The following is a 27,498-nucleotide window of genomic DNA, read 5'->3' as shown; positions in this document are numbered from 1 at the left end:
AATGCAAGTAGCCCCTGGACGCTGGGAAGACAAGGAAACTGACTCCCCCCAGGGCCTCCAGAGAGGAATGCAGCCCTGCCCAAGCCTTGAGGTCTGAGGTCTGCACCAAACTTCTGACGTCTTGAGATGGAAGATAATACATTTGTGTTAAGTCACTAACCTCCTGGTAATGTTTTGGCAGAAATAACAAACAAGTAAAACATTGATTCCAGTCTATATTCCAGACACCTCCCCAAAGTGGAGAGGTTGTTTAAGTGCTTAGGGGAAGTCACAAAAATCCAAGAGAAATCCCAAATGGAGGCTGTTCTTCCAGACACATCCTCGAAAGCTTATGAAATCAGGGGTCTTGGACAAAAGATCCAAGGGTTTGTTCTGCTCTGGACATGGGTTGTCAATGAACAGACTCTGCCAACAAGTGAATTGCAGAAAACATTTTATTTTTATTCTATGAACAATCACATTGCTTATGTGGCTTCTTTTTTATTTTATAAACAAATACATTGGCTCAAATGACTTCACACAATATCAAAAGCAACTCAATTCGTGAAGCACATTTCTCTTATTTCTATGTAGGTGTAACAGGTTCCATCAGAGAGAAGCCTTGGTTTTGAAGTACTGCCTTTAAAACATGTTCTCTTTGCAGCATCTCTCTCCTTCTCTCAACCTGCCACTCTCAAAGACTCATTTCTCTTTTGCATTTTGTTCTACATGTTTTGCATTTTGTTCTACACGTTTGCATTCCATTCTACATGTTTTGCATTTTGTTCTACAAGTTTGCATTTTGCTCTACATGTTAAGAATAGTATATAAGTAAGACCCAAGGTAGATCCAAAGGGCTTTTGAGTATCAGCACAAAATGGTTAGCAACAAACCCTTGGTGAAGGACAATCATCATTAACAACAGGAAGTTTTTTTCAAAGAATTTAAATTCTAATATTCATAGCATCAAATATATCTTTCTAAAACTCCTTACTAACAGATGAAGCCAAAGATGACTCATCTCACACAGATACATTCTCAGATAACCTCAAAGACCCTGACTTTGCTTTTTGGCAATAAAATCCTTGCTGAGCTTTCTCATCACATCCCCATGACTTATCCCTTCTGTCTCCCTCTTGACTTTTCTGTAATTCTCCTGTACATATTTGGCAAATGGCCTCACGTGGGGCTGAATGGGGGTTCCATCCTTCCGAGTTAGTGGCAACAAGACCAGAGAGCCTTTGCACTTGGCACAGATGAAGCGGGTGGTATCCAATGATCGGCTGTAGCGCCCGACCCTAAGGAGGAAAGAGACACCACACAGCAAAGGAATCAGTTATTGGACCTCCACATCTTCTTAGAGCTGCTGGCCTTGGGTCCAAAGCCAGACGTTTTCTGTGGAATCTCAGAAAGTGGGACACCAGGAAGGGGCTGTGGTCAGGCCAGCTCAAAGCAGAAGAGAATGGAGAAAGAAGACACAGAAAGGTGTAGAGAAGTTTTACTCCTCAAGTCAGATAGCCATGTACTTCCTGAAGAGCCATGTGGAGGCCAGAGTAAAAACATAATTGGAAAAAAGTCTAAGGAGAAGGGTCTTACCTGGATTTGCACTGAGTACACTCGTAATAAATCTTGTAGTTAATCTTGTAGTTATGGCAACGGGTGACCTTGGGCAACTCCGGGTGCACCATATTCGATTTTCGGGCATAATACCTCCACATGTCACCGTGAGAATCACGGACGCCATCGAGCAGCCAGGAGGCTGCATGGCATACCTCATGGATCAAAGTGTCTCGGAGTCGGTCTTAGAAAAGGAATGGAAAGAAATCCTGAGCCTTAAACCAATTACCCCTGGTCTGTTACCCAACCACCCCTAGACTCTCCACCCGGCCAGACCCATAAGCATATGTGGGCAGGAAGAAGCGTTATCTCCCCAGGATTCTGAAAGTGAAATTTCAACCTACTTCAACCCAATTTTGTTAATGGCAGAAAGCCTCAGGTGAGCAAGTGCTTTCAGAAAAGCTCCAGTGTGCTCTTTTTGTGGGACACTGCTACAAATACATCCAGCTGAGACCCAGTCGCCACCCTCCAAGAACATCAATGGGGTGTGGTCAGGAGAAGCTCCATGGAAAAGTCAGGCTGGATTGATAAAATTATCAAGGCCTTTCTAGATGTGGTGGGAAAAGTGAGCCAAGGTTGGGATGAGGAAAGTGTGTAGTCTATTATCAAAGCCAGCGTGAAGAAAGGCTGGCTAAAGCACAGGTGGAGTAGTGAGAGACAACATTGGCCAATGGATGGGGGCAAAGTACAATGGCCTCGTAAGCCATACTCCAGGCATTGGCAAGCCTGAGGTTTCCTATCAGGAAATCACACAGAGCAGGGAGAAAAATGAGGTGATAAGGATCCACAGCTGGGTAAGGCAAAGACAGAGAAGGAATGATAATAGGAGAGTCATTATGAACATCCAGTGATAGGCTAGATATAGGGACCCTTGAACTTGTTACTGAGAGAATGGAGATAGTGCTGCCTGCAACGGGGAGCTGCAGAAAGTAAGTTAGGCCCGGCAGAAATATGGACAAACTAGACTCTCAGTTTGGTGAGACATCCAATAATAATGTCCTCTAAGCAACACAGAGTAGACCTGTCCACACAGGAGTGATAGGGAACGGTGTGATACAGGTGGCCAGAGAACACCATCACCCAAGAGTAACTCTTCAGGTGTGGGAAGGCAGCACGGCAGAGGAGCTACCCTACTCCCACCATCACCTGCAGAGTCGCAGACTTTCAGAGAAATCCGAATCTTAGCATAACGCTGTCTCTTAGGGTATCGAAGCTTGCCAGTGGTGCATAAGCCAGCACTTCTCACCATCTTTTTACTCCAGCCAATCTCAATTTTCTCCGGCATCTGAGAACAAAAAGCAAACAAGAACAAATAAAAAAGCAGTTCTAAGCAGACCAGAAAATATCAACTCAAGAGCTTTGCAAATCTAGCATTCTGGGGAGAATAAAATGTAAACTGAAGCCCAGGTAAAGACAAGATTGTTGCAAGAATATGAATGCAGAATCTCTGCTCCCTTGCATGGAGATAAAAAGTCAGAGGCAGCCAAGGAAAGAAGAACACTTCTGCTGGGCTAGCAGACAGAGACCATGCATGAGAGCCATGAGGCGTGACTAAAAATGCAACTCAGAATACTTAAGGTTCCACTCAACAGAGTCATCTGATGTAACACCACTGTCATCAGGAAGGGCTCCAAAGGTTGGGGAACCTTTAGAAAGAACTAAGAACTTTCCATACAGAAAGTTTTGTCACCAGAGAAATAAAGTCTGAAAAACCTAATGACCACAGGTCTCTCTGCCTCCAGATTCTCTCCGATCCAGTCCACACCCCCATGCTACTGACAAAACCATTTCTTTCAGCAGCCACTCCATGTTATATCATATTCCTGGGCAGTGTTGCCTACTGATTTCAATTTAAGTTCCCCCAACCTGATTCCCAAGACCCTCTATTAACCAGGCCTACAGCAGCTAACATGTATTGCTCACCATATCATATGCCCTGTTCTAGGTACTTCAGGGGGATTCACTTACCAGGCCTAAACAGTAATTCTGTGTAGTAGGCAGGAGGTACACTACTACTGCCCCCACTTTACAGATGAGCAAACAGAGGTTCAGTAATTTGCCCAAGGTACCATAGCTCTTTCCTAGTACCCTTAACACAAACCCTCTCTTCCAGATAGTCAAGCCTCAACACGTGTCATCTCCCCAACCACTGCTGTTCTCTCCCCTTACCATCCTTCAGGACCCAAAACAAGTCTCAATCCCTCCAGGCAATCCTATTTCCCATCTGCTCAGGCTCTCAGTGATTTCTCCCTCTGCTGATCGCCTGTGGTAGTAACAGTCTGGATCATATACAATAACCCACAAAACATTCTGTTTCTTTCACATATGCATGTCTCATCTCCCCTCCCCATCTAAACTCACACTTCTCAAGGGCAGGAAATATACAGTTAGTACATCTGCACACCTCCCAGCACCCAAGAGAGCTGGGCATACAGCAAGTGTTCAATAGGTGCTTATTCATTGACTCTACCTTTTGATCAAAGACAGAGCTGTTAAGCAGACTGTAGATTTTCTGAATCAGTTCATCCTTATTTTGTTTGTAGTTCTTTCCAGAATACTGCTTTAAGTTTTCAAGGCCATGAAAGAAACATCCAGGTATTTTGCACTGAGAATTCCTGTAAAAGTAAAATCAGCTGAGTTTTATAGAGTGAAAGAAATCAATAGAAGAAATGCATATATACAGGTCACGTCAAGAGAGACTTAGAAGACTCACTGGTCTCTCTTCCTTCCAGCTCCTGCTAAGAGGGCATCTCCATAAGGTTCCATTCATAGCCTTTTCCTCTTCACTCCCCGCACACTGTCTGAGATGTGAAGCCCATGGTTTCAACCCCAACAGGAGCGATCCCATACCTGGATCTGCCGTCTCCACCTCTCTCCTAAGATCTAGTTCTGAGTTTACAATTGCCCAGTGCAAATTTTCAACCAACTAACCTGAGTATGTCTCCAGCTTCATGTGTTTAATTGTCCAACTTCTGTTACAACAGGCTGAAAAGCTGAGACATTTTAAAATCCATTTTTTCCTTCACCCCATATTCAACTAGGCACAAAGACAGATCACTATCTGCTTCACATCATCTCTTCCAGCCAGCCTCTTCTTTCCACCCTGTTGTCATCACCCTAGGTCAAGTTCCTGTCCTCTTCTCTATGCCTTGCTACTACAACATCCCACTGTGTTCCTTACCTATAGGCTCTTTTTCTTCTAATCCAACCACACACATACACCTTCAGACTAATTTTCCCAGGCCATGTTCCAGTGATGTCCCTCTCTGTGTGGCCTAACATTTAACGCCCAGGTCAACCTGGTTCCAACCTCTATCTCCAGGTACCATTTCCACTCTGGCCAAAGTGAGCAACTTAAATGTTCCCAGGACATGGACTGACATTTCGCATAGTTCATTCATACCTTGGCAAAACCTATTTGTCCGCGGCCTAGAATGGTCACACCTCCACTTCTCCGGAGACCCACCCTCTGTGGAGCGCTTCATCATTTGCCAAGAATTTCTTTTTTACATCATAATATTTAATCCTCACACCATCCTCCAAAGAAGCTACTACTATTCTTACCATTTCCACTTGGCACATGACAAAACAAAAGTTCAGAAGTTAAATGACTTACCCAAAGTTCAGAGACACTGAATATACTGACCCAAATCTCATGGTCTTTCCATTAGAACACTATTGCTGTCCCATCTTTCAAGGCATAATTCAAATGCATAAAGAATAGTGCAAAAAAAAGAATAGTGCAGAGCCCATAAAAAAACACACTTGTAATAACTATTTATTTAAACTGAAGCATTTTAATCTTGGCTTGGACAATCCACAAATCCAAAGAGATCAGCCCACAGAGCTGAAAAGATAAACCACTAGCAAACATAGGGAAGTGTTTCTGACTTAATAGAACTCCTAAAACGGAGATTTTGTCAAGACACTTGTTACCCCTTAAGTCACAAAATAAAACCCTATGAGAGGTGCCCGAGTTGCAGGTGAGGGAAAAGTACCAGACAAGACAAAGGCAGCTAAAGTAGGGATCTTTCACCCCAAAACCTGGTATGGGTTACTAACATTTCTGCCTCCAACTATTTAGCTCTGAAAGCAAATTTGCATCAGAAAAGGTGGCAGATAAAAACCTAAACCCTCTACAGACCTCAGCAGAGAGCATGACCCTTGCATGTGTCTGTGCTCATGTCAAGCAGCTTGTGACTTAGCAAGCCTTCACTTCAGTGGTGATGCCGCTCTACTGCAGGCTGAGCATCTCCACATCAGAGGAACCAACAAGACCCCGGACGGGTACATCAGACACCAAGACCAGCCAGCAGCCTCCACAGGAACAATGCTGAGAACAGGAAGCCTACAGACTGAAACAGGAAGCAGCAAGGCAACAGTCTAAAGTCTAAACAGGCCAGCCTTCTTTGGATGAGGCAAAGGACAACGACACAAAGGAGTAGCTTCTTCCTTCATTCGTCACATTCTGTAGCAAAGCAACCTGGGACCTACCCAAGACACATGTCCCTAGAAGCAAATCAGCTTAAATATGGATCTAAGAATCCAGAGAAGAAGCTTTGCTAAAAAGGGGCCCATCTAAGAAAGGGCAGGCCAAACTGAAGAGAAATGCAGAAACAGACGGCCTCTCTACTCAAATCCAGTTTCTCTGCTGCCCTCACGCCTGACATATCATTTTTCTTCTCCCCTTAAGATGCATTTATTGCCCTAAAATACAGGTAAAAAAAGAAACATACAGTCCTTCAAATATACCCCTTCTTTTGTAACATAATTCAGATGGAAGTATACATTATTCCTGAAGGCAAATTAAAAAAAAAAGTATGTTCACTCTATCACATTTTTAAGAGAAAAAGTGAAGTTCCTGGAATCTAAGTGAGGAAATGCATTAATTTTTTTTGCTTCCTTCGAGCATTAACATGTCTTTGGTCTAAATGACCTGCTGTTTTCACTACCAATATAATATATAACAATATAATACCAGTATCAATATATATGTAATATATAGCTTAATAAATGTAAATGGACTACAAGCAATCCCTTTCACCCTAACATTTAAGATACAAAAATTAGCAAGAATATATAGGTAGTAAGAATAAGGGTTCATATAAAATAGATAATCAACAAGAATCTACTATACAACTCAGGGAACTATACTCAATATTATGTAATAACATCTAAGGGGAAAGAATATGAAAATACACACACACACACACTGAATTGCTATGCTGTATACCTGAAACTGAGATGATATTGTAAATCAACTACACTTCAATTTAAAAAAATTTTTTTAAAGAGTAAGGGTTCATCCAAAACCCTGGAAGATAATCTTGACTGCCTCCCCCCAATTCCAATGGATGGGAACACATTCATTCTGCTTTCTCACCATTCCTATTGCCTTTGCTTTTAGTTCTGTGAAAACTGATGGCCATAGGGCTGTATCTAGCCTGAAAAAAAGGATCTTGTTTGGCTACATATCATTTAAACAACATGAATTTAAAGACAAAGGAAATGTCAGAGGCCAGAGCTGCTGTGAGGATAAAAGCTCCAGTCTGCCCAGAACCGGTAGGTTCTATGTGGAGCGCCCACACCAGCTCTGCTAGGGAGAGAGAAGGGGGCACAGAGGTTCCTCCTCTCCCCACCTTCCTCCTGCTGCTGAGTCTATCCTCCCAATTCAGGGATATAAAACTTGCCCCATGCTGCCCACCAGACCTCTTCACCCCCTCAAAGACCCTCCCACGTGACCAGTGAATGGCTTCACATGTGACAACTGTGCAGTCAATTCCTGAGCCACTGACCATGAGCAGTACATACCCACGCTTGGATTTTTCAAATTTCACTGTCTTGGGTTTCTTCTTTGAAGGCTTACTCTTCTTTCGTTCTTTAACAGCTGAAAAGATAAATAGTTCATCCATACCCTGAAAATTGGTACCAACTTGCAACTAACAGGAAGATAAACCCAGGAGAGAGACCCCCACAGACAAGCCCAGAGTAACATTTTAGTGTTGATAAAAACTAAAAAGGATAAACCAAAAGCTTCTCTCTGAAGCATGCATTCTGCTCTATTAGTTGGCATGAAAGGTTTTACCTACATGAGTCACAGAGCTGCAGAAAGAGTAAGTGGGGCAGGCACTGAGGACTTTTATGAAGCTACATGAATATACCATAAAAGGTTAGATTGTAGGGGCAACGGAGGCACAAGCAGTATAAGAAATGGTGTAGCATAGCTCACACACTTGCTTTGAGAAGGGTGGTTCCCATCCTAGGCAGCACCTTTATCCAGTATGCAAGTCAAATTTTCTCTCCTTTGTCTAATACCCACACTGCTAGTTGCTCTAACTAGAAATTCATGTATCAGTGGAAAATTCTTAAAGAGATGGGAATACCAGACCATTTGAACTGCCTTCTGAGAAATCTTCATGCAGGTCAAGAAGCAACAGTTAGAACTGGACATGGAACAAACTGGTTCCAAATCAGGCAAGGAGTACGTGAAGGCTGTATATTGTCACCCTGCTTATTTAACTTATATGCAGAGTATATCATGAGAAATGCCAGGCTGGATGAAGCACAAGCTGGAATCAAGACTGTCAGGAGAAATATCAATAACCTCAGATATGCTGATGACACCACCCTTATGGCACAAAGTAAAGAACTAAAAAGCCTCTTGATGAAGGTGAAAGAGGAGAGCGAAAAAGTTGGCTTAAAACTCAACATTCAGAAAACTAAGATCATGGCATCCAGTCCCATCACTTCATGGCAAATAGATGGGGAAACAAGGGAAACAGTGACAGACTATTTTTTGGGGCTCCAAAATCACTGCAGATGGTGACTGTAGCCACGAAATTAAGATGCCTGCTCCTTGGAGGAAAAGCTATGACCAACCTGGACAGCATACTAAAAAGCAGAGACATTACTCTGCCAACAAAGGTCTGTCTAGTCAAAGCTATGGTTTTTCCAGTAGCCATGTATGGATGTGAGAGTTGGACTATAAAGAAAGCTGAGGACCAAAGAATTGGTGCTTTTGAACTGTGGTGTTGGAGAAGACTCTTGGAGAGTCCCTTGGACTGCAAGGAGATCCAACCAGTCAATCCTAAAGGAAATCAACCCTGAATATTCATTGGAAGGACTGATGCTGAAGCTCCACTACTTTGGCCACCTGACATGAGGAACTGACTCATTGGCAAAGACTCTGATGCTGGGAAAGATTGAAGGCAGGAGAAGGGGACGACAGAGGATGAGATAGTTGGATGGCATCACCAACGTGATGGACATGAGTTTGAGTAGGCTCCGGGAGTTGGTGACGGACAGGGAAGCCTGGCAAGCTGCAGTCCATAGGGTCGCAAAGAGTTGGACACGACTGAGCGACTAAACTGAACTAGCTAGAAATTCATGTATTTAGGAGGTAGTGCCCTTCGTTCATTTATCTAAAAAAGTTATTAAACATCTATTACATGTCAACTACCAGGCTAGACTTTGGGAGAGACTAAAAGATGAGTGAGAACCCTCTCACCAAGAGGCTCACTATTGGGACTTCTCTGGTGGTCCAGTGGTTAAGACTCTGTGCTTCCACTGCAGAGGGCATGAGTTTGATCCCTGGTCAGAGAACCAAGACCCCAGATGCTGCACGGTGCAGCTAAGAAAAAAGAAAAGAAGGCTCACCATCGACTAGGGGGACAGATTCAGAAAGATACTTAACACAGTTATGTAAGTTCTCTTACTACTGATGAAGTCTGGGAACTTTGGGAACCTGGGAGGGAGCAGCACCTCAGACTTATAGCTTCCTACAGCAAAGTAGCAATTAGGCCGGGGAGCATGAGGACAAGGCCATTCGTCCCCCTCCTCAGAAAGAGCCTTTTCACTGTGATGGCTGCCACCCTTGGCCACTAGAGAGCTGCTGAAACACAGCAGAGGGTTAATAAGCAAGACAGACTCTACAAGACAGACATATCTGGGGGAAAGAGCACAGCGAACCTGGCTGGCACGCTTGTTGCACTAGGCTTAGTCAGTGGGACAGACATACTTGGTTTGATTGGCTTACCAGGTGGCACAGTTATGTTTTTGGTTTTATATTTCCTTTTCCTTGGTTGTTCCACCACAGGTATAGGCTTTCCATTAGTTGACAACTTTCTATCTAAAATCTCTGGTTTAGCTTTACGATCATCATTTGGCAGCTGGCGGCGAATCTTCAGAAGATTCTGCTTACCAGCTCCAGAAGATAACTTGTGCTGGGTAACAGTAAACTCATCATTTTCTTCCTCTTTTTCGACAATTTTGTCCTGATCACATGAATCATCTTTTGTCATCACAGGGTTCTCCAAATCATCATCATCATCATCATCATCATCATCAGTGATAAGTATTGGAGACTCATTGGTCGGCTGCTTATTAGTGGCAGGCTGTTTCTTACTCTCATCTGAAATTCAAAACATAATCATGTATAAACATACTCCCCCCACCCTCACATCCCCCCTCAACTTCAGATTATTGAGCACAAATTAAACAAGCCAGGAACTGTGGTATAATGAATCACAGTTAAGAATCAGTTATTTTATTAGACTGTTTTCCCCCTGCTACTTTATTTTACTGAGAACAGTGACAGATAAAATGGCAATTCAAACCCAGAGTCAATTTTCAAATCACATTCTCTGAGTAGCACCATGGAGGTGCTCAGGGGTTCCCACAGGTGTGAAACTTGTATGTTTTCACTGGGCCAAAGCAAAACAAAAAAAGAAATGAGAATAATAAAGTGGGTTCTCCCTTCGAATCAAGCCTGGTTTCTATAACTTAAAGGAGTGTACTTTGAGATTATGTTGTCATTAAACTTTTGGTGCTCTTTATTTTATGAAATTATGATGACAGATGATAGTTGGAGTTTATTTCCATCATTAGACAAATTAAAAATTCACAATCCTTTGTTATCCCCCCAAATTTCTTTCTTAAACTAGTTCAATAAGTCCAAAGCTCTCAGAACCACTGATATGAAAATGAGGAGATAAGTTCTGATGCCAGCGCCAAGAGGTCCTGGGAACACTGGAATTGTCCCCAGCCTCATGGAGGACCCATCCCTTCATCTGGAAACAAGGGGCAGCATGCCTAAAACACAAGCTGTCTGCGTTCTGCTCAGAGTTCAGCATCTAGATTTCTATGATTCTGGATGTAAAAAATATAAATCACAGCACAAACAAGTTATAAAAATGTATTTATGGTGCAAAAACTCTTTATCCTAAAATTCCATATTTGGGATAATATATTTTGAGTTTCATCTATGATTTAAATTAATTATCAAAGAACTTTAAAAAAAAACTGCAGATATGCAGTAAGGAAAGAAAAAGCAGTGGGTGTTCCTACGGGAAAAAAGTCATCCTTCCTAGAAGATTTAAAGATTTCCCACATACAACTTAAATTCTAACAAGTAGGGACAAAAATGAACAAATTTATAAAACAGAAACACTCACAGACCTAGAAAACAAACTTCTGGTTACAAAAGTGCAAAGAGGTGGGCGAGGAAGGAAAGCTAAATTAGGAGTTTGGGATTAATGTATACACACTACAATGTGTAAAATGGATAACCATCAAAGACCTACTGTATAGCACAGGGAACTATATTCAATGTCTTGTAATAAACTTAAATGGAAAATAGAAAAAAAGGAATATGTGTGTGTGTGCGCAACCTAAACACTTTGCTATGAAACTAACACACCTGAAACTGACACAATATTGTAAATCAACCAGATTTATGGATCTTCTGATTAAAGGAGTCAGCAACTGACTTTGGTTCTGTCATTCAGGCCCCTATTCTAAAGCTACTTCCCCTGGGGCTCTGTGTACATTGCAGAAGCTTGTCATGTTACACCCCCTACTCTGCACCTGGACCTCTGCCCTGCTCAGGCAATCCACCCAGAACTAGAGAGAAGGGGAAAAAAGAAATCAGATAGGACAGGTGATGAAACAGTAGGAGATGAGGGTTCCAAGCCACCTATCACTTCTCTGCTCTGATATCCCAGGTTAACTAGCAGAATCTGGCCAATGCTAGCTCAGGGGGTAGTTACCAAAGTAGCAGCCAGTATTTTTAAGGGTGTCAGTACTTTAAGCAGGTGCCTGTGTCTCTTGCCCTATGTCAGGTCCTAAGCAAACGGAGATCAGTAAAATACTATCCCAAAGGTTTAAGAAGCTCCTAGTCTTCCTATGTCTCAAACTCACTGAACAGGTTCTGAATTGCAAGTAAAACTCCACACCTCCTGAAAGGTGATGAGGGCCTCTGAATTTAAAGAAGCAAAGATCTGTTATGGCAAATACACACTAAGAAAAACAGGACTCTAGAAAATATAAAGAAGGTAGGCAAAGACAAACAGCTAGACAGAGAAAAACAAGCATACCCCTGAGAAGTCACTGCCAGCTAGCCTGTAAGCCTCACACGTCCTAATCTCCACCAGGCTAGAAAGAATGAGTCCCTTCCTCCTCCCTGTCATCCACACACAGAGAGGGATGAAGAGAAGGCAGAAGAGCAGGGCAACCTTCATGCTGCTCAAGGTGAGTTCCTAACTTCCTCTGCTGCTGCAACATAATGGGTAAGAACTCTACAGAGGGTGATGTCTGGGTTCTATGGCAGCAGGAACAGCTGCTGCTCTGTTAGGAAATTAACCAGGGAGTGCAGGGGACCCAGCCATATCCACATCCAGCACACACGAAGGAAAACCAGTGGCACTCACTACAAAATGATTCAAAACAGAAAGTTTGCCAACTCTCATCCTGAGATGACTGTGCGTGGTGAGGCTGCACCGCACAGCTCTTTCTCTAAGTTCATAGTATACTTGCCTTTGCTACTTTTGTCATGTATCTTAGGTCTCTTTTTCTCAGGGAGGCAGTCATCATCAGAGTCTGAGTCAATCACCACGTAGCTGAGTGACCAGACAGAGAAAAACAAAAGCATGAAAGCAACATTCTTCTTTTCATAGCATTTTCTTTTTTTCTTTTCTTTGTGTGTGTGTGTGTGTGTGTAATAAAGTTTTATTAAAGTATAAAGGAGATAGAGAAAGCTTCTGACATAAGCATCAGAAGGGGGCAAGAAAGTACCCCTTTTTATGGCATTTTCTATTATACTTTTCTCCAGCGAGCAAAATCACTTTGAAATGATTTTGTTGGTTTCCCAAAGTAACTGTTCCCCTCCTCTGGAACTACTCAACCATTGTTCTTGATTTTCCATCTTTCCTACCTTCCTACCAAACCTTTCCATCAGTCTGAATCCTTTCAAAGGGAGGAATCTGTCTAGTATTGAGAGTTGAAGTGAGCTGTCAGAGGGTATGTGTTAAAATGGTTTTGGTGTGAGGGGAAAATGATTAAGGAAAAGTCTAGTTAATTGCCATTTCTCTTTATCCACGTTGAGATCACCCTACCACAGATGCAGAGAGGCAGGCTTGGCGGGGAGGTTTCTTCCGGGTGCTTCTCTTTGCAGCCCAAAGCCAGCACCACCTAAGTGAGCAATATCCCTGTAACACCCAGGATGCGGGTGTTGTCGGTACACCTCTGGGACTGTCATTCTCAGCTATCCCAGGTATTTGGGTCAGATGTTCCAGAAGGCTGAAATGCACCACCTTTATTTCCTACACAGTGTGTGTAAGTGTGATATACCTTTATGATGAGAGAGAAAACTACTTAAAACGCTGCTAGAGAACTTGTCTGCCCCCATTACAGACACAAATCTATTCATCCATTTCCTTCATATTCACCACTTTTAAATCTGCCAAGTTTACAGAACTTTGCTCTCTTGTTGACCATTCAGTCCATCCTTAAAATTCTTTTCTTGATTCCTGGGACACTATTTGATTTTGGTTCTCTTCTCACCTGTTTGCCCACTCCTTCTCACTCATTTCTCTTCCTTGTTTGTCCCCAGGTTTTTATCCACATCCCTTTCATGCCAAGCCAATCAATTCCTTAGGATTGGGTAAATATTATCTATCCACCAGCCCAACTTTGCTTCTGACTTCTGGCTCCATAGTGCCAATCTCCTACTTGGATGTCCTATGGGTAGGGTTAATTTTTAGTCAGTCTATACAGATACAGCCTCACTGGTTTACTGGTGGTGTCTATTTGAACCAGTCAGGCAGCCATCCTGACTAATCCGTCTGTATCTCTTGGTTGTTAAATGTTTTTAATATCAGCCCTGCCTGTAGGCCCCTCAATCTCAGCATACCCAAAACTGAACACATACATCATCTTCTTCCCCAAATCCACCCTTCCGACAGTATCCCACAGATAGAAGGCCCCGGAACTGGACCAAGATCTGTGGGCACTCCAAGAAGACACCTTGAAATGGATTTTCTTTACATATTTGTTCAACATCTATCTGGTGGAGACAGGAAGAAACCAACTGAATATTCTTAAATTTATTTTCAATCAAGGGCTCTATAGCATATAATATTGAAAATCAGAATATTTCTAAGGATTTATGACATACCATTTAAAATGTAAATGGCAATGATGGAAATTCTGCATCTTTGTGGTGATGGTTACAGTACCTAGTCCATATACATACCATATACGTTTGTCAAAACTCATCAAACTGTATACCTAAAAAGGGTGAGTTTTTCTGTATGTAAACCATACCTCAATAGACCTAACTTCAAAAATATAAATAACAAAACCGATCATTTCCAATAGATAGCTTTATACAATGCATTATTCAGTTCTAGAATTTCAGCTGATTGCAACTGCTGACTTCACACATTGGTGTCAGGCTTGGTGGCTTGCATGCTGCAAAAATAATCAACAGAGATAAATCAGAACTAACCAGAAAAACATTTTCCCACTTGACAGCATTATTTCGTCTTAGTGTGGGAAACAGAAATGACCAATTCACATTCCTACAGGATTCAAGGAGCTGATATGGAAACCAGTTATTTCAGATTCATTCCAGTAAATTTAGCACCTCCTACAGTTTGGCACCTGGGCAACACCCCTTAGTGTAGCAGAGGACTCCTAAATAGGAAAAGTAGTAGATAATGCTGACAGATTATGGCCAATTCACATAGGACTTTAACACCTAGGCTTACCTATTTGATTTCCCTTAGATAGACAATTTGAATAGAAAATTAATATGATCAAAGCAGTGTCTCAGGAGATTAATCTGGAAGTGGAATACAGACTGGATCAGAGGAGGAATAAATCAGGGTAAGGAGCCCACTTAAGAAGCTCATGCATGAATACAAGGGTAAAAACTGATTAAAGGCCTTAGCCTTTAGTAGTGGAGACTAGAAGTTAAGGAATGGTTCAAAGAGACATTATAAAGAAAGAAACTGACCAATTAGTGATAAGGAGTCTAGTATTTTGAACCCAGTTGTGAGGGTTCCAACACCCATTATAACCCTGAACATAGGATTCAGAGAGAAAATGTGATGTTTATTCTGAAATCATCTTACCCAAACATTATTCCTTTAAAGAAGTCAACTTTCACCAATTCTCTTACCCACCTGAGCTTCTCCTTCTTCACGCTCACTCCAGTTATAACTGAATCAGAGAAAGAAAGAGGCCATTAGAAAGCATGTGAAACATGGTCAAATCTGATTACCTATGTCTTCAACTCCCTAAAACCAAAGTCCATAAATTAGACTTGGTTAAAATTTATGGTGGACTCTTAAGTCATCTCCCATGAGAGACAGAGAGGAGATAAAAGTAAGGAGATCTATAATGAAAAAAAGGACAGGAAGCAAATTAGAAAAGAAGCACAGAGGACATCCTCTGCTCCTCACAGTAGGGAAATAAACTTAGTTTAACCAATCTAGACAGCCCTAGAGGAAACAAAGCTAGAACAATGTCCAAAATTACACTTCAGTCATCTCTACGAAGACATGGCTAAATGACTTTAGATTTAAATTACAGCTTTAGATTGTAAATTACTGCTTTGAGGAGACTCTACTTACAGCAGTCATCTTCATCACTGCCTGAGTCCACAGTAATAACGGAACTGCAAAATAAAATACGTTCTGTTTTAAAGGAAAGCTACTAACAATATTAGCAACCAAATGTCAAGAATCTCATATGAAAAGAACCACCAATCTGAGTTTCTGAAACGTCAAAAGGCTTTAAGAGCTTATGAAATGAAGATCACAATAGTGGAGGAGAAGAAAAATTAGAAGCCACAAGTTACTCAAAGCTGCTGTGTGCTCTACTGCACAAAGTCAGGGGAAAAAGTGTTAGTTGAGTATCATTAGCTATCAGTGAGAAGCCTGTTTTCTGCCCAGCGGTATATTTCTATTTAAAGATACGAGGACTTCCCTGGTGGTCCAGTGGTTAAGACTCCACATTCCAAATCACAAGGAGCAAGTTCAAATCCTGGTTGGGGAACTAAGCCCACATGCTATGAGGTATGGCCAAAAAGTAAAAAATAAAGTTAAAAATAAAAATAAAGATATGAAAGTAAATTCCAAGAAAGGGACCACAGGGAAAAGGATTTGAGGATACAGAGATTACAGTTAAAAATCAAAAGGGCAAAAGAACAAGGGGGACACTTTTGGGGCTTTGCTGCTTGAAGAGGATCTACTGATCAGGATTGCTATCTGAGTAAATGCACAAATGCTGAAGCGCGTTTCTTGGGGGAGAAAACAGAGGGTGATTTCAAACCTGCAACTGCTCCCTCTGGTGAACCATGGCATTGGGTCCGTTGCTTCCCTGCCTCACAATTTGCCAGAGGCCCTAGCACTCATTCTACCCCAGCTAGCAGCAGGTTGCTTGGCTGGTTGTTTAAGCTTCACATTACAGTCAGCCCTCTGTATTGAAGGGTTCCGCATCTGCTGATTCAATCAACCTCAGACAGAAAACACTCAGAAAAAAATATGCCAGCAAGTTCCAAAAATCAAAACTTGAATATGCTACGTGATGGCAATTATTTACGTAGCATTTACATCATAGTAGGTATTATAAGTTATCTAGAGATGATTTAAAGTGTATGGGAGGATGTGCATACATCATATACAAGTATCACACAGTTTTATGTAAGAGACTTAAGCATCCAAGCATTTTGGTATCCAAGAGGAATCCTGGAAGCAATCCCCACCCAACCCCAGATACTGAGGGACAACTGGACTATCTGAGGTGACACCAAAGCACATTCCAGCTGGGGGTCCTTTAGCTCACCAGATAGCAAGTGACTGGACATCCCCTAAATTAGCCACTCATGATGATTCGGAGAGTCTCAAAATCCAGCTCAGAAAAGCCATACTGGAGCCAGGTTCCAATTCTAGGACCTACTCATGGGTAATCTTATCATGAACTATTGTGACATACAGCTAACAGAGGAAAGTAAAGTGCTGAAGAAATTGGGCATCATAGCTCTAAGGTTTAACATATATTTATATTGCTTTACATATTTATTAGGTTTTACAAAATATTTATAAGGTTTTACATATAAAAATCAGCCTTAACCACTTCTTGTAGACTTTTATTTTGGCCTTGAGATTGATTACTGGACTGATTATATACCTTTTAAACACACATGTTGGCTCACTCCCTTGATTAAGTTTTCTATTCATTTATTGGTCATTGTACACTATACTTATTCAATAGTAGGCTTCAAGTCATTTTTGTTCAATCAAGAATGAAATCTCTTGGTTTCCTAGGTATGGGTCAAAACATGACTTTGGTTATATGAAATTATCAATATACATCACTTCATATAAACTAAAATGTGATTCATACATCATCTATCTTTTCACACACTGCTGTGTTACACACACACACACACACACACGCACGCATTTTCTTTAGAGGTCAAACAAAAGGAATCGGGGATTAGAAACAGGACACAAAAAGTTATACAACAGAGTTCCACTCTAATCTCCAAAGAGAAAACATCGAATTCTGGGTTGGCAGGTAACCAACAGGAAAAGTAAAAAGGTTTAAGGACAGCACTAAGGAAGAAATAGGTGGTCAAAAAAGTAGAATGTAGTACCCTTTTCAAGTAAAATTTATGATCAGGCGTACAAGTCCCTAGAAAGTGTTTCAAGACTCATGTCACTATATTAGAAAATACATGCACCTAAGAAAAGCCATTTGGCTTACCCAGAACTCTACCATGGAAGGACTAAGAAATCATATTAGAAGGCTTTGAAGATATATCAAATAAAAGCCCTTGAAAACTTTAAAGTAACCAGAGAAGATCTTCCCTTTAAAACTGAAGCCATAAACCATATAGATTATGCTTTCCTATAACTACAGAAAAAGATATAAAAGAATCAATATCAAGTTATTAATAATTATTACTTCAAAAGAATGGGAGGGTGTGTACATGTGAGATGGACTTTCACTTTTTACTTTAGATGTTTCTGTATTGTTCATTTTTAACATGGGCCTGTATTCTGGTAATTTCTGAAACAATAAATATGGAATAATTAAATAGGATGGGTACATCTATGGTTCATTCATTCATTGATTCAGCCATTTATTTAGCATCTATAATAATAGCCAGCCCACTAGGTGACCCATCCGCTTTTCTGATTCAATTTTTTTAAAGTGAGTCTAACAGGGCGATTTTTACAATATGGGATTTCTGCATGCTTATTGTGTGGTAGTCATAACAAAACAAGGAATCTTGCGCTTAAAAAAAAAACAAAACTACTCAGTGAGCACCAGAGAGTATGAATTAGGCTTTGATTGCTCAGTGAAAACCAGTACCCCACTCTTTGTATTATGTATCTCAGTAGCATTGCTGCCGTCAGACTGCCAAAACCTCCTCAACGACCTTGTCCCATAAATCACTGGGAAAATAAGAGGCAATCATGCAGGAACACCCTCATCCTCCCACCAACAAATCTACTGACCTGTCTGTAACTATAACCGACTCTGCCTTAACAAGGAATGCAATGTCCCCTCCACTATCTAAGGCCATACCCTCCCTTATTCCTTGGATCTCTCCCCTGCAGCCTTCTCAAGGAATTGCTTCCTGCCATCTTCCATGCTGTGCTGCAGGACTGACTCCTCTCTCCTGGGTCATTTATCCTACTATCCCTAGACCCCATGTCCTCCAATCTTGTATTTCTAGCCTTGAACTCTCCACTGAACTCTACCTATGTGACATCTTGGATATTTACTAAGTGTTTAAAGTGTGACATGGCCAACACAGATTTTTTTTTATTTTGTCCTTTCATTCTGTTCCTTTACAGTCTTACTCATCTCAGTCAATGGCACTACCATCCAACCAGTAACGCAACCAAAAAATTCAGGAGTCATCCTTGATTTTACTCTCTCTTACCTCTCATGTCCAATCCATCAGCAAGACCTGTTGGCTCTACTTCTAGAGTGTATTTCATCTAATCTAATACATTATTATATGTACCTCTAAGAAAGGAAAAAACACTACCAAATGATGACATGCTATCAAATGTATGAAGCATCCCAGCATCAGAAATGTTAAGATGTGGGGAAAGTCTCTGAACTGAGCAATAATATATTCTATACTTATCCAAGTCTCTCCAACTTCACTATAACCACCCTACTCTAAACCATCATTACCGCTCACCTAGATTTCTGTAAATCAAACCTGGGCCTCAGTTGTAAAAGAACCATTTATCTCAGAGGGCTACTATGAAAATTAAACAAGATCCTATAGGGTCATGTACTTCACGGCATTTATCACACTATACTGTTTATTGCCTATTTACATGCATCTATCTCCCATTTCAGACAGTAACCTGTACACGGATCTCGAAGTGTGTCTGTTTCATACTGTTCAGTACAGTGTCAGTACTCAATAAATATATGCTGAATAAATGAATGAATCTCAAAAAGTGGTTCCAAGGATCCCTTTCATTATTTTCTACCCTCTCACCCACATCCCCATTGAATCTGATTTTTAAAGGATTTTTTGTCTATTAGATCTCATTAAATAATATTTTTTCCACTTAAAAATTTAATTACATATATGAAAACTCAACCCTTAGAATAGAAGAAAATAATAGCAAATGAAATAACAAAGGATTAATTTCCAAAATATACAAGAAGCTTATGCAACTCAATAACAGAAAAACAAACAACCCAATCAAAAAGTGGGGGGAAAAAGTGGGGAAAAGACCTAAACTGACATTTCTCCAAAGAAGACATACAGATGGCTAGTAAACACACAAAAAGATGCTCAACATCATGAGAAATACAAATCAAAACTACAATGAGATATCACTTCACACAGGTCAGAATGGCCATCATCAAAAAATCTACAAACAATAAATGCTGGAGAGGGCATGGAGAAAAGGGACACCTCTTGCACTGTTGGTGGGAATGTAAATTGATACAGCCACTATGGAAAACAGTATGGAGATTCCATAAAAAAACTAGGAATAAAATCACCATATGACCCAGCAATCCCACTACTAGGCATATACTCTGAGGAAACCAAAATTGAAAAAGACACATGTACTTCAGTGTTCATTGTAGCACTATTTACAATAGCTAGGACATGGAAGCAACCTAGATGTCCATCGACGGATGAATGGATTAAGAAGCTGTGATAAGTGCTCGCTTCAGCAGCACATATACTAAAATTGGAAAGATACAGAGAAGATTAACATGGCCCCTGCGGAAGGATGACACGCAAATTCGTGAAGCGTTCCATATTTTTGGCTGACTCATGTCAATGTATGACAAAAACCACTACAATATTGTAAAGTAATTAGCCTCCAACTAATAAAAATAAATGGAAAAAAAAAGCTATGATAAGTATATACAATGGAATATTACTCAGCCATAAAATAGATCACATTTCAGTCAGTGCTAATGAGGTAGATGAACCTATAGCCTATTATATAGAGTGAAGTAAGTCAGAAAGAGAAAAACAAATTATCATATATTAACACATATATATGGAATCAAGAAAAACAGTATTGATGAACCTATTTGCAGGGCAGCAATGGAGACGCAGACATAGAGAACAGACTCATGGACATGGGAGAGGGGTAGGAAGGAGAGGGTGGGACATATACACTAACAAATATAAAATAGATAGCCAGTGGGAATTTGCTGTGTGACTCAGGGTACTAATCTGAGGCTCTGTGACAACCTAGAAGGGTGGGAGGCTCAAGAGGGAGGGGACATATGTATACCTATGGTTGATTCACGCTGATGTATTGCAAAAACCAACACAATATTGTAACTATCCTTCAATTAAAAATAAATTTCTAAAGGGGGGGCCTTTTAAAATATCTGTGCAATACTATTTCAATGATTTATCAATAAAAAAAATTTTCCCAAATAAAAAAATTTACACATATATGTCCATCTATGAGACAGCCCAAAGTACAGAGTCAGCCTAAAGCAAAAATAAACAAAACAACTAACAATATCACCTGCATTAATGAAAATACAGTGCCCAGATACTGAGACATAATGGTCCTAACTTGCAGTGAGGGCAGGTGGAGAGCCTGACAGGTTGCTGTCCAGCCAACCAAGTACCCTGGGAATTCCCTATTTGGGGCATGTGACTGAGGGTCATGGAGAGAGCTTGGACTTTCCCTTGTGCATTTTTGATCACACACATACACATTACTTTGATTCTTTAGTTGAATGCCACAACTAGCATCTTTGTGCATTTAATTACTTTCATAAATTGGATTTTTCTAGGATTGAGTTCCAGAAGTCAAATTACTCAGTCTAAAGTAGGACCAATTTTATAGCTCTAGGTATATTTCCTTATTTGTTTCCAAAAGGTCGTACTAGTTTACGGTGTCAGGAATATTACTATAATAAGATTAAATATTTAAAATTTGCTAATTTAAGCAGTAAATAATTTTAAATTAGCATTTCTTTCTATTACTTCTTAAGATATGTTTCCAAATGTTTGTTTGCTGCACTTTTATTAATCCTCCCCATTTTAATGGCTATCAAGAAAAAATGTTTACCAGTTTTGTGACTGATAAAATACACTGAAAAGAGGAGTAGAGGAACACTTTGTCCCTGTTCTTCCAAGAGTCCCACTTACCAGAGATAAATGTTTCTCATTCTTTTAGAGAATTCTCAAGCATAAGCACATACCCCTACAAGTCAAGTGCACAAAACTTTTTTTCTTATAAATAGTATTATGCTTTATGAATTATTCTGCAGCTTAGTTTTTGATTTTATAGATCTTAGTACTTCTACTATCAGCATATAAAGCTCTTATCATTTTTTTTGGATGATCCATAATTTTTTTTCTTTTTTTTTTTTTCTTTTTCAGTGGGTTTTCCATAATTTATTTCAAGTACACCCTTAAGATATATAAACTCAAAAAAACAAAAGGATATATAAACTCCTTCCAAATTTGTGTTATTACAAACAATGCTGCAGTAAACATCCTTGTATGTATTTCTCAGTGCACTAGCAATTAATCATACATCCTTCGTCCACAGAACTGAACAAAGACCAAAACAATCTATGTATGTTTGTATGTTATCCAATGAGCAGGAGTTAGAGGGAGAAGAGACATGGGAGAAGTAGGGGGAAGGAGTCAAGAGAAAGTTAAGAGTGAACTACAGAAAGATACAACCACTTGTTTTTAAAAAGAAAGAAAAAGTCCTTGTAGTCGAATTACTGGCTCAAAAGACATGGACATTTAAAATTTTCATATTGCCAGACTGCACTCCAAAAAGGTTGTACCAATTTACAGTCCCACCATGACTGCGTGAAATTTCCCTATGGATTTGCCAACACTGGGTATTATCAAAATTTTTTAAATCTTTGCTAATATGATACATGAAAAATGGTAACTTGTTTAAAATTCTTCCTTTAAATAATAAAATTAAAATTTGAATAAATTTTAATGTCTAAAGGCCATTTGTATTTTTTCCTCCTAGAACTACCTTCTAAAACTTTTGCCCATTTTCTCTTCATTCACCTTTTAATTGTTGCTTTTATTTATTTATTTTTTGGCCACGCCACGTGGCTTGTGAGATCTCAGTTCCCCAGTCAGGGAATGAACCAAGGCCACCAGAGTGAAAGCCTAGAATCCTAACCACTAGGCCACCAGGGAACTCCTTAATTGTTACTTTTTTCTTTTTAGACTAAGGAAGATGGCCTTTTATTATAAGTAATACAAATATTTTTTCAATTTCTTGTTCATTTTTATGTTTTTGTTAAGATATTAAATTTAGAAAGACATTCCTCACTTCAAAATTACTATAAAATCCAGCTATATTTTCTAGCATTTTTAATGATTTCACTTCTAATTTTAAAGTATTTTATCCATGTGTATAATTTATTTTGCTATAAGGAGTGATGAGGTAAGAATCCAATTCTTGCTGTTTTCCAAATGGTCAACCAATTATCTTCAAATTATTTGTCAGTGAATCTATCTTTTCCCCACTGATTTGAAATGTCTTTTTTTTCTATCATGAACTAAATTTTCATATGCATTTGGGTCAATTTCTAGACTCTCTATTCTATGGTTTCTACTTTCTTCCACACCGTACACTTATCTGTATGATTATCTTACCTGGAAAGGAGAAAAAGAGAGCAGCCTTTCAGGAGAATGAAGACTTAAGAGATGAGACAACTATTTTAAAATACCTATCATGGAGAAGAAAAATACTTCATCTATACACCTACAGAGGGGAGTACTGAGAACAATGGAGTGCGAATAACAAAAGGACAGACTTGATGGTCATCAGAATGACGAGCTTTCTAGAAATTATGTTCAACAATGCATTAAGTTGTTTCATGGAGTTGTATACTCCTGGCCACTAAAGGAGCTGTTATATAAAGGTTTCATGCATTGGATAGGAGGCTGGACTCCCATGATTCTAAGATATCTTTTCACAATTCTCATTTTATGACTAACCAAATTATACATTCTGTAGACTCGAAAAGACATAAAGGTATATTTTTTAAGGATTTATGCCATAAGTTTATTTACAAATGTATCTAGGATGCTGAGTTCAAGGGTTTGATCCTTTTAAGAGACTGCACCTCTTAATATGTTCCTCTTCCTGTCTCATGGGTTACTTTTTAAGCAGTTGGTGTCTCACTATAAAGAAAGGTGCAGCATCTAATAAAATAAAATTAAAAAAAAAAAAAAAAAAAAAGAAAGGTGCAGCAAATCCAGACCCAAAGAACAAAGTCATCATAGCTAGTAACCTCCACTTGTTTTCCACTGAAAATGGTATATTCTTCCCTGGACCCTCCTCGTAGTGGCTCCGACGAACCACAAAGGTTGTGAACCTCCGGATGCTCTGTCCCAACATAGCGCTATTGGAAGCTCTACAAAAGATCCAGACTGAAGGCAGAAGAAATGGCGGCTGCAAAACGCACGCTGCTTCCTCACGACCTTGTTCCCCCAACTGTAAAGGTATATTTTTTGAGAAAATCGGTTTGACAACAGAGTAGGACTAAACTAAGAGAAAACAATTTTTTCAAATCTCACCGTTTATCATCCTTGGTCTTCAAACTGTCAGCCCCTTCTTTGGGCAAGTCCATGTCTGTTAAGAAACCAAAACCAATTAGATGTTTCTACACTCTGCATTTACCTTTGAGTAGCTTCTTCACTGTAAGTTAAAACCAAAACTTCACTCCATGAAATGAGAAGTATTTAAATTTGTTTATTGTCGACTTTTCTCCCACCTTGCCCCACCAAGATTCTTTGCAGGTCAGTCAGAACATCCAAAGCACATGGGGGCTCCTGATGTTGTCACCTCAACTGCCACCTATTACAGAAATAGGCGAGGGCAATCATTCATCAGCCTCCAGATCAATTTTCTCCCCGTTATATGGCTTTAGCATACACTACTTGGTCCCTGGCCCAATGCTCTTTCATCCTTAAATGTATTCCTAACCCACACACATATCACCACCCTCTCTTCCCTCTCCCCACATCTTCGTTTCACCTACTTCTACCTCACACCCCAAGAAAGTCTTCCATCAGGCTTTCACACCCCGCCCCACCCACCCTTCACCACCTCCCTACTTCTGCTCAGTTAGTCTTACACAGACCAGGCCACACATCCCCACACACCTCAATCCAACTCACAAACTCCCCAACCCCCTCCTCCCACAAGGGATCAGGTAACCCTCCCCCTGCACCTCCATCTTCCTACTCTCACCTTCTCCCTCATCAGGCCTCGAACCCTATGTTCAAACATCACACTCCGCATACAGCCTCTTCTCCCCCTCCTCCTCCTGCCACCTTTGCAGCAATCAAGCCTAGACGACTCCTCCTCCCTCCAGTCTTTAACCAATAAGTCCTCAACACCTCCACTTCACCTCACGCACACTTCTCCCTCCACTTGTTTCTGCCTCTCCTCTCCAGGAGGTCTTTACACAAACAGTCCTAGACCCTTCTCCAGCTGCTGCCTGGAGCCAGCCTTGCACCAATCAGGCCTCAACTTCCACCTCCTCTCACCCAGGAGCCTAGATTCCTCCCCCCATCTCACCTCCCAGCAGTGAGTCTTGTACCAGTCTTGCACCAGTCGGGACTCGACTCCTCCATCCCCGCCTCCCGCACCTGCCTCTCACCCCTAGCTGATCAGGCATGACACCCCTGCCTCCCTCCCCAACCTTACCCCACCCCTCCCCCACCCTACCCCCAGGCACACACATGCACCCCTACCCAGTCGCCACCTGCCCCTAACTCCATACTCCAACCTTCAGCCAGCCAGCCTTCCACCCCGCTACAGCTACATGCCACCTCCCAGGCCTCTTATTTCCTTATGCCCCAAACTGGTATATCTGCTTGCCCATCCCCCATCTTTAGCGGAGTTAATATCACTAAAACATACACAAAAATTCCTTCTTCCAAAAGTATTAGGTGCAAACAGGCAAAATATTTTGCCAAAATCTCAGTCTCAAGATTCACGGACAATCAGCGTCCAGGGCTTATGGTGGTCCTCACTTTAACTAAGTCTGCTCAATGGCAACAAGTTTCAGCATTTGCTCTCGCTTCAGTACCCCCCGTTCATCTACCTGCTTCTGCAGCCTCTGGCCTGGTCAATCGTTGCTCTCCTCGGACATGTGGATGGTGTGCAAGGTCCCGAGCAACTGTAACGGACGCCAAGCGCAAGCCCTTTTATAGAGCCCGGGCTCAGCGGCGGTAGGAACTGACGTAGTCCCGCCCTCCCTGTACCCACCTATCAGTGCGTTCACCAGGCAGATTCAAACTTCGCGGTTATGAAACTTGGCGCCTTCCAACGGTGCTTCCGGAATCATGTCTATCACTTCCACAGTGACGTAATTTAGCGATCCTTCATTTTGGGGGGGCGACAGTGAAAAACCGAGCCAAATCCTCCGAAACAAAGTTTCATCATTTGCGAGGACTTGGATAAGCGAGCCCCTCCCCTGTTCCTTGCTTGAATTGCCCAAGCCTCTAGGTTCCTTTGCCTCCCCCGATCACGCAGGAAGTTGAGGGATGGGGGCGTGGGGGCGTGGGGATGGGCGCGGGGGTGAGGGCCAAACCTAGATAAGAAGTGAAGCAGCAACCCGAAAAGTGTCTGGCAACACTGAACTGTGATGCCCGCTTCCAGAACCCCCCGAATTCTGCAGATAAAGAGGAGTTAACTTGAAGCTTTTTGGCACCCACTCCTGACACCAAGAAAAACAAACGGGGGTAGCTTAAAAAAAAAAAACACAGAGGTAGGCAAATGCCTTCTATATTGTGCCCAATTCTCTGGCAAAAACCCATACATCTCATAATTAAGCATTTGGCCCACAGAATACAAATAAAACATCCTTGCATTTAAAAATAATAACAAAAAAATTAATAACAATGAGTTTATCTCATGTTAGACACTGTTCCAGATGTTTTATTTGGATTTAATCCTTATAGACACTTTAAAAAAGCAATGTTAGTACTCATTTTATAGCAATCAGTGGCTAAAAAGTGGCAGGGAGCTAGAATTCAAATTCCCAGTAGCACTAATTTAGTCTTAAGCACCAAACTACCTATCTACATATATAAAGGTACTTTCTAAGTTGATAAGAAATTGGGTTAAAAAAGGTTTATCATTATAACCTTATCTCTTACAAGAAGCTTTCAATTTACCTCTATAAGCTGCTTCCATAAAATGAGGCTTACATAACTGTGTGCCTCAGAGGTTTGGGGAAAGAATCTGAACATTAGCTGCAGTTAATATTAAAAGGCATGTGCTTCAGGGAATTCTACTTAATGCACTGTGGTGACCTAAATGGAGAGGAAATCCAAAAAAGGGGATAACATGCATCTGGATGGCTGATTCACTTTGCCGCTTGGCAGAAATTAATTACACAACATTAATAACACAACATTGTAAAGCAACTATACTACAATAAAAATTAATTTTAAAAAAAGGGCATGTGCTTCAAGTAAAGAGTGGATTTAGGACTGGAATCAAATGGTAAGTTACATAAGTTTATTGAAGGTACACAAGAAACTCCTTTAGACTGGAGGCAGAAGGAGCTGAAGCAGACTGAAAATAACTGATGCAGATTCTGATAAATAGTCAAGAGGGTGATGATAAGTATTTATCAAGTTACTGGACACCTTTCTTGTTCCATCTTCCAAGAAACAAGCACCAACCTATACTAGGGCTTTGAGGGTTACAGTCCACAGAACTTAGGAGGTAAAGCACCAGATATTTTATTGGAAACAAATTCTTGTTTATATCTCTGTGAAAACAGGCACCTGAACAGCCTGTTCTGGTCCCTGGTACATGGATATCCTCCTCCCTCATACCTGTGGTTGAGTTCAATCACCATACAAAGTGGGAAGGAACAGTCCACATAAAGAATGAGACTACAGGGGTAGATGAAGAACCCAGAATGGTTATAAGCTAAACAGGAACAAGCACAAGTGAGTGTGCTGGGAGTCTCAGGCTTTCTCAAGTCTTAATAGATTATACACCAACCTGACCCATGCTCCATCACACATGGCTGAGAAAATGAAATAATTCTTACTATCATGGGTGCACTATAAGGAAATTTGGT

At 40.8% G+C, this 27,498-nt stretch overlaps 1 protein-coding gene, 1 non-coding gene and 1 pseudogene across 3 annotated transcripts; 1 reads left to right on the top strand and 2 right to left on the bottom strand.

The window, feature by feature from the left end:
- Positions 1-464: 464 nt before the first annotated feature.
- Positions 465-27,470, bottom strand: GCNA (germ cell nuclear acidic peptidase). 2 transcript variants are annotated; one of them, XM_065915740.1, is made up of 11 exons: positions 25,668-27,470; positions 23,969-24,023; positions 15,510-15,553; positions 15,060-15,096; positions 12,409-12,491; positions 9,632-10,006; positions 7,408-7,483; positions 4,067-4,211; positions 2,743-2,881; positions 1,576-1,780; positions 465-1,277 (listed from the first exon to the last, which is right to left on the bottom strand). In XM_065915740.1, exons 2-11 carry the CDS (start codon positions 24,019-24,021, stop codon positions 1,028-1,030), a joined length of 1,407 nt encoding a protein of 468 aa, XP_065771812.1. In that variant the 5' UTR covers positions 24,022-24,023; positions 25,668-27,470; the 3' UTR covers positions 465-1,027. The 2 variants fall into 2 exon arrangements, with proteins under 2 accessions (XP_065771812.1, XP_065771813.1); XM_065915741.1 differs by lacking the exons at positions 15,510-15,553; positions 23,969-24,023; positions 25,668-27,470 and having other exon boundaries at positions 12,409-14,343; positions 15,060-15,094.
- On the top strand, positions 20,091-20,197 carry LOC136154859 (U6 spliceosomal RNA). Its single transcript, XR_010660565.1, has one exon. It is a non-coding gene; the product is annotated as a U6 spliceosomal RNA (small nuclear RNA).
- LOC136154287 (cytochrome c oxidase subunit 7C, mitochondrial pseudogene) lies at positions 23,525-23,861 on the bottom strand (annotated as a pseudogene).
- Positions 27,471-27,498: the final 28 nt, after the last annotated feature.

The sequence above is a fragment of the Muntiacus reevesi genome, chromosome X (assembly GCF_963930625.1).
Source record: "Muntiacus reevesi chromosome X, mMunRee1.1, whole genome shotgun sequence".
Classification (NCBI taxonomy): domain Eukaryota; kingdom Metazoa; phylum Chordata; class Mammalia; order Artiodactyla; family Cervidae; genus Muntiacus; species Muntiacus reevesi.
Note: the sequence above shows the minus strand (reverse complement) of the source record. Positions and strands in the feature narration are given on the sequence as shown.

What these genes read in the sequence shown, in the direction of transcription:
- GCNA (XM_065915740.1), bottom strand. Translation starts at nt 24,021, where the DNA reads ATGGACTTGCCCAAAGAAGGGGCTGACAGTTTGAAGACCAAGGATGAT. An exon ending in ACATGACAAAAGTAGCAAAG is followed by an intron (nt 10,007 to 12,408) that starts GCAAGTATACTA and finishes TTTGAATTTCAG; the next exon opens with ATGAGAGTAAGAAACAGCCT. An exon ending in TTTGAAAAATCCAAGCGTGG is followed by an intron (nt 4,212 to 7,407) that starts GTATGTACTGCT and finishes TTACTTTTACAG; the next exon opens with GAATTCTCAGTGCAAAATAC.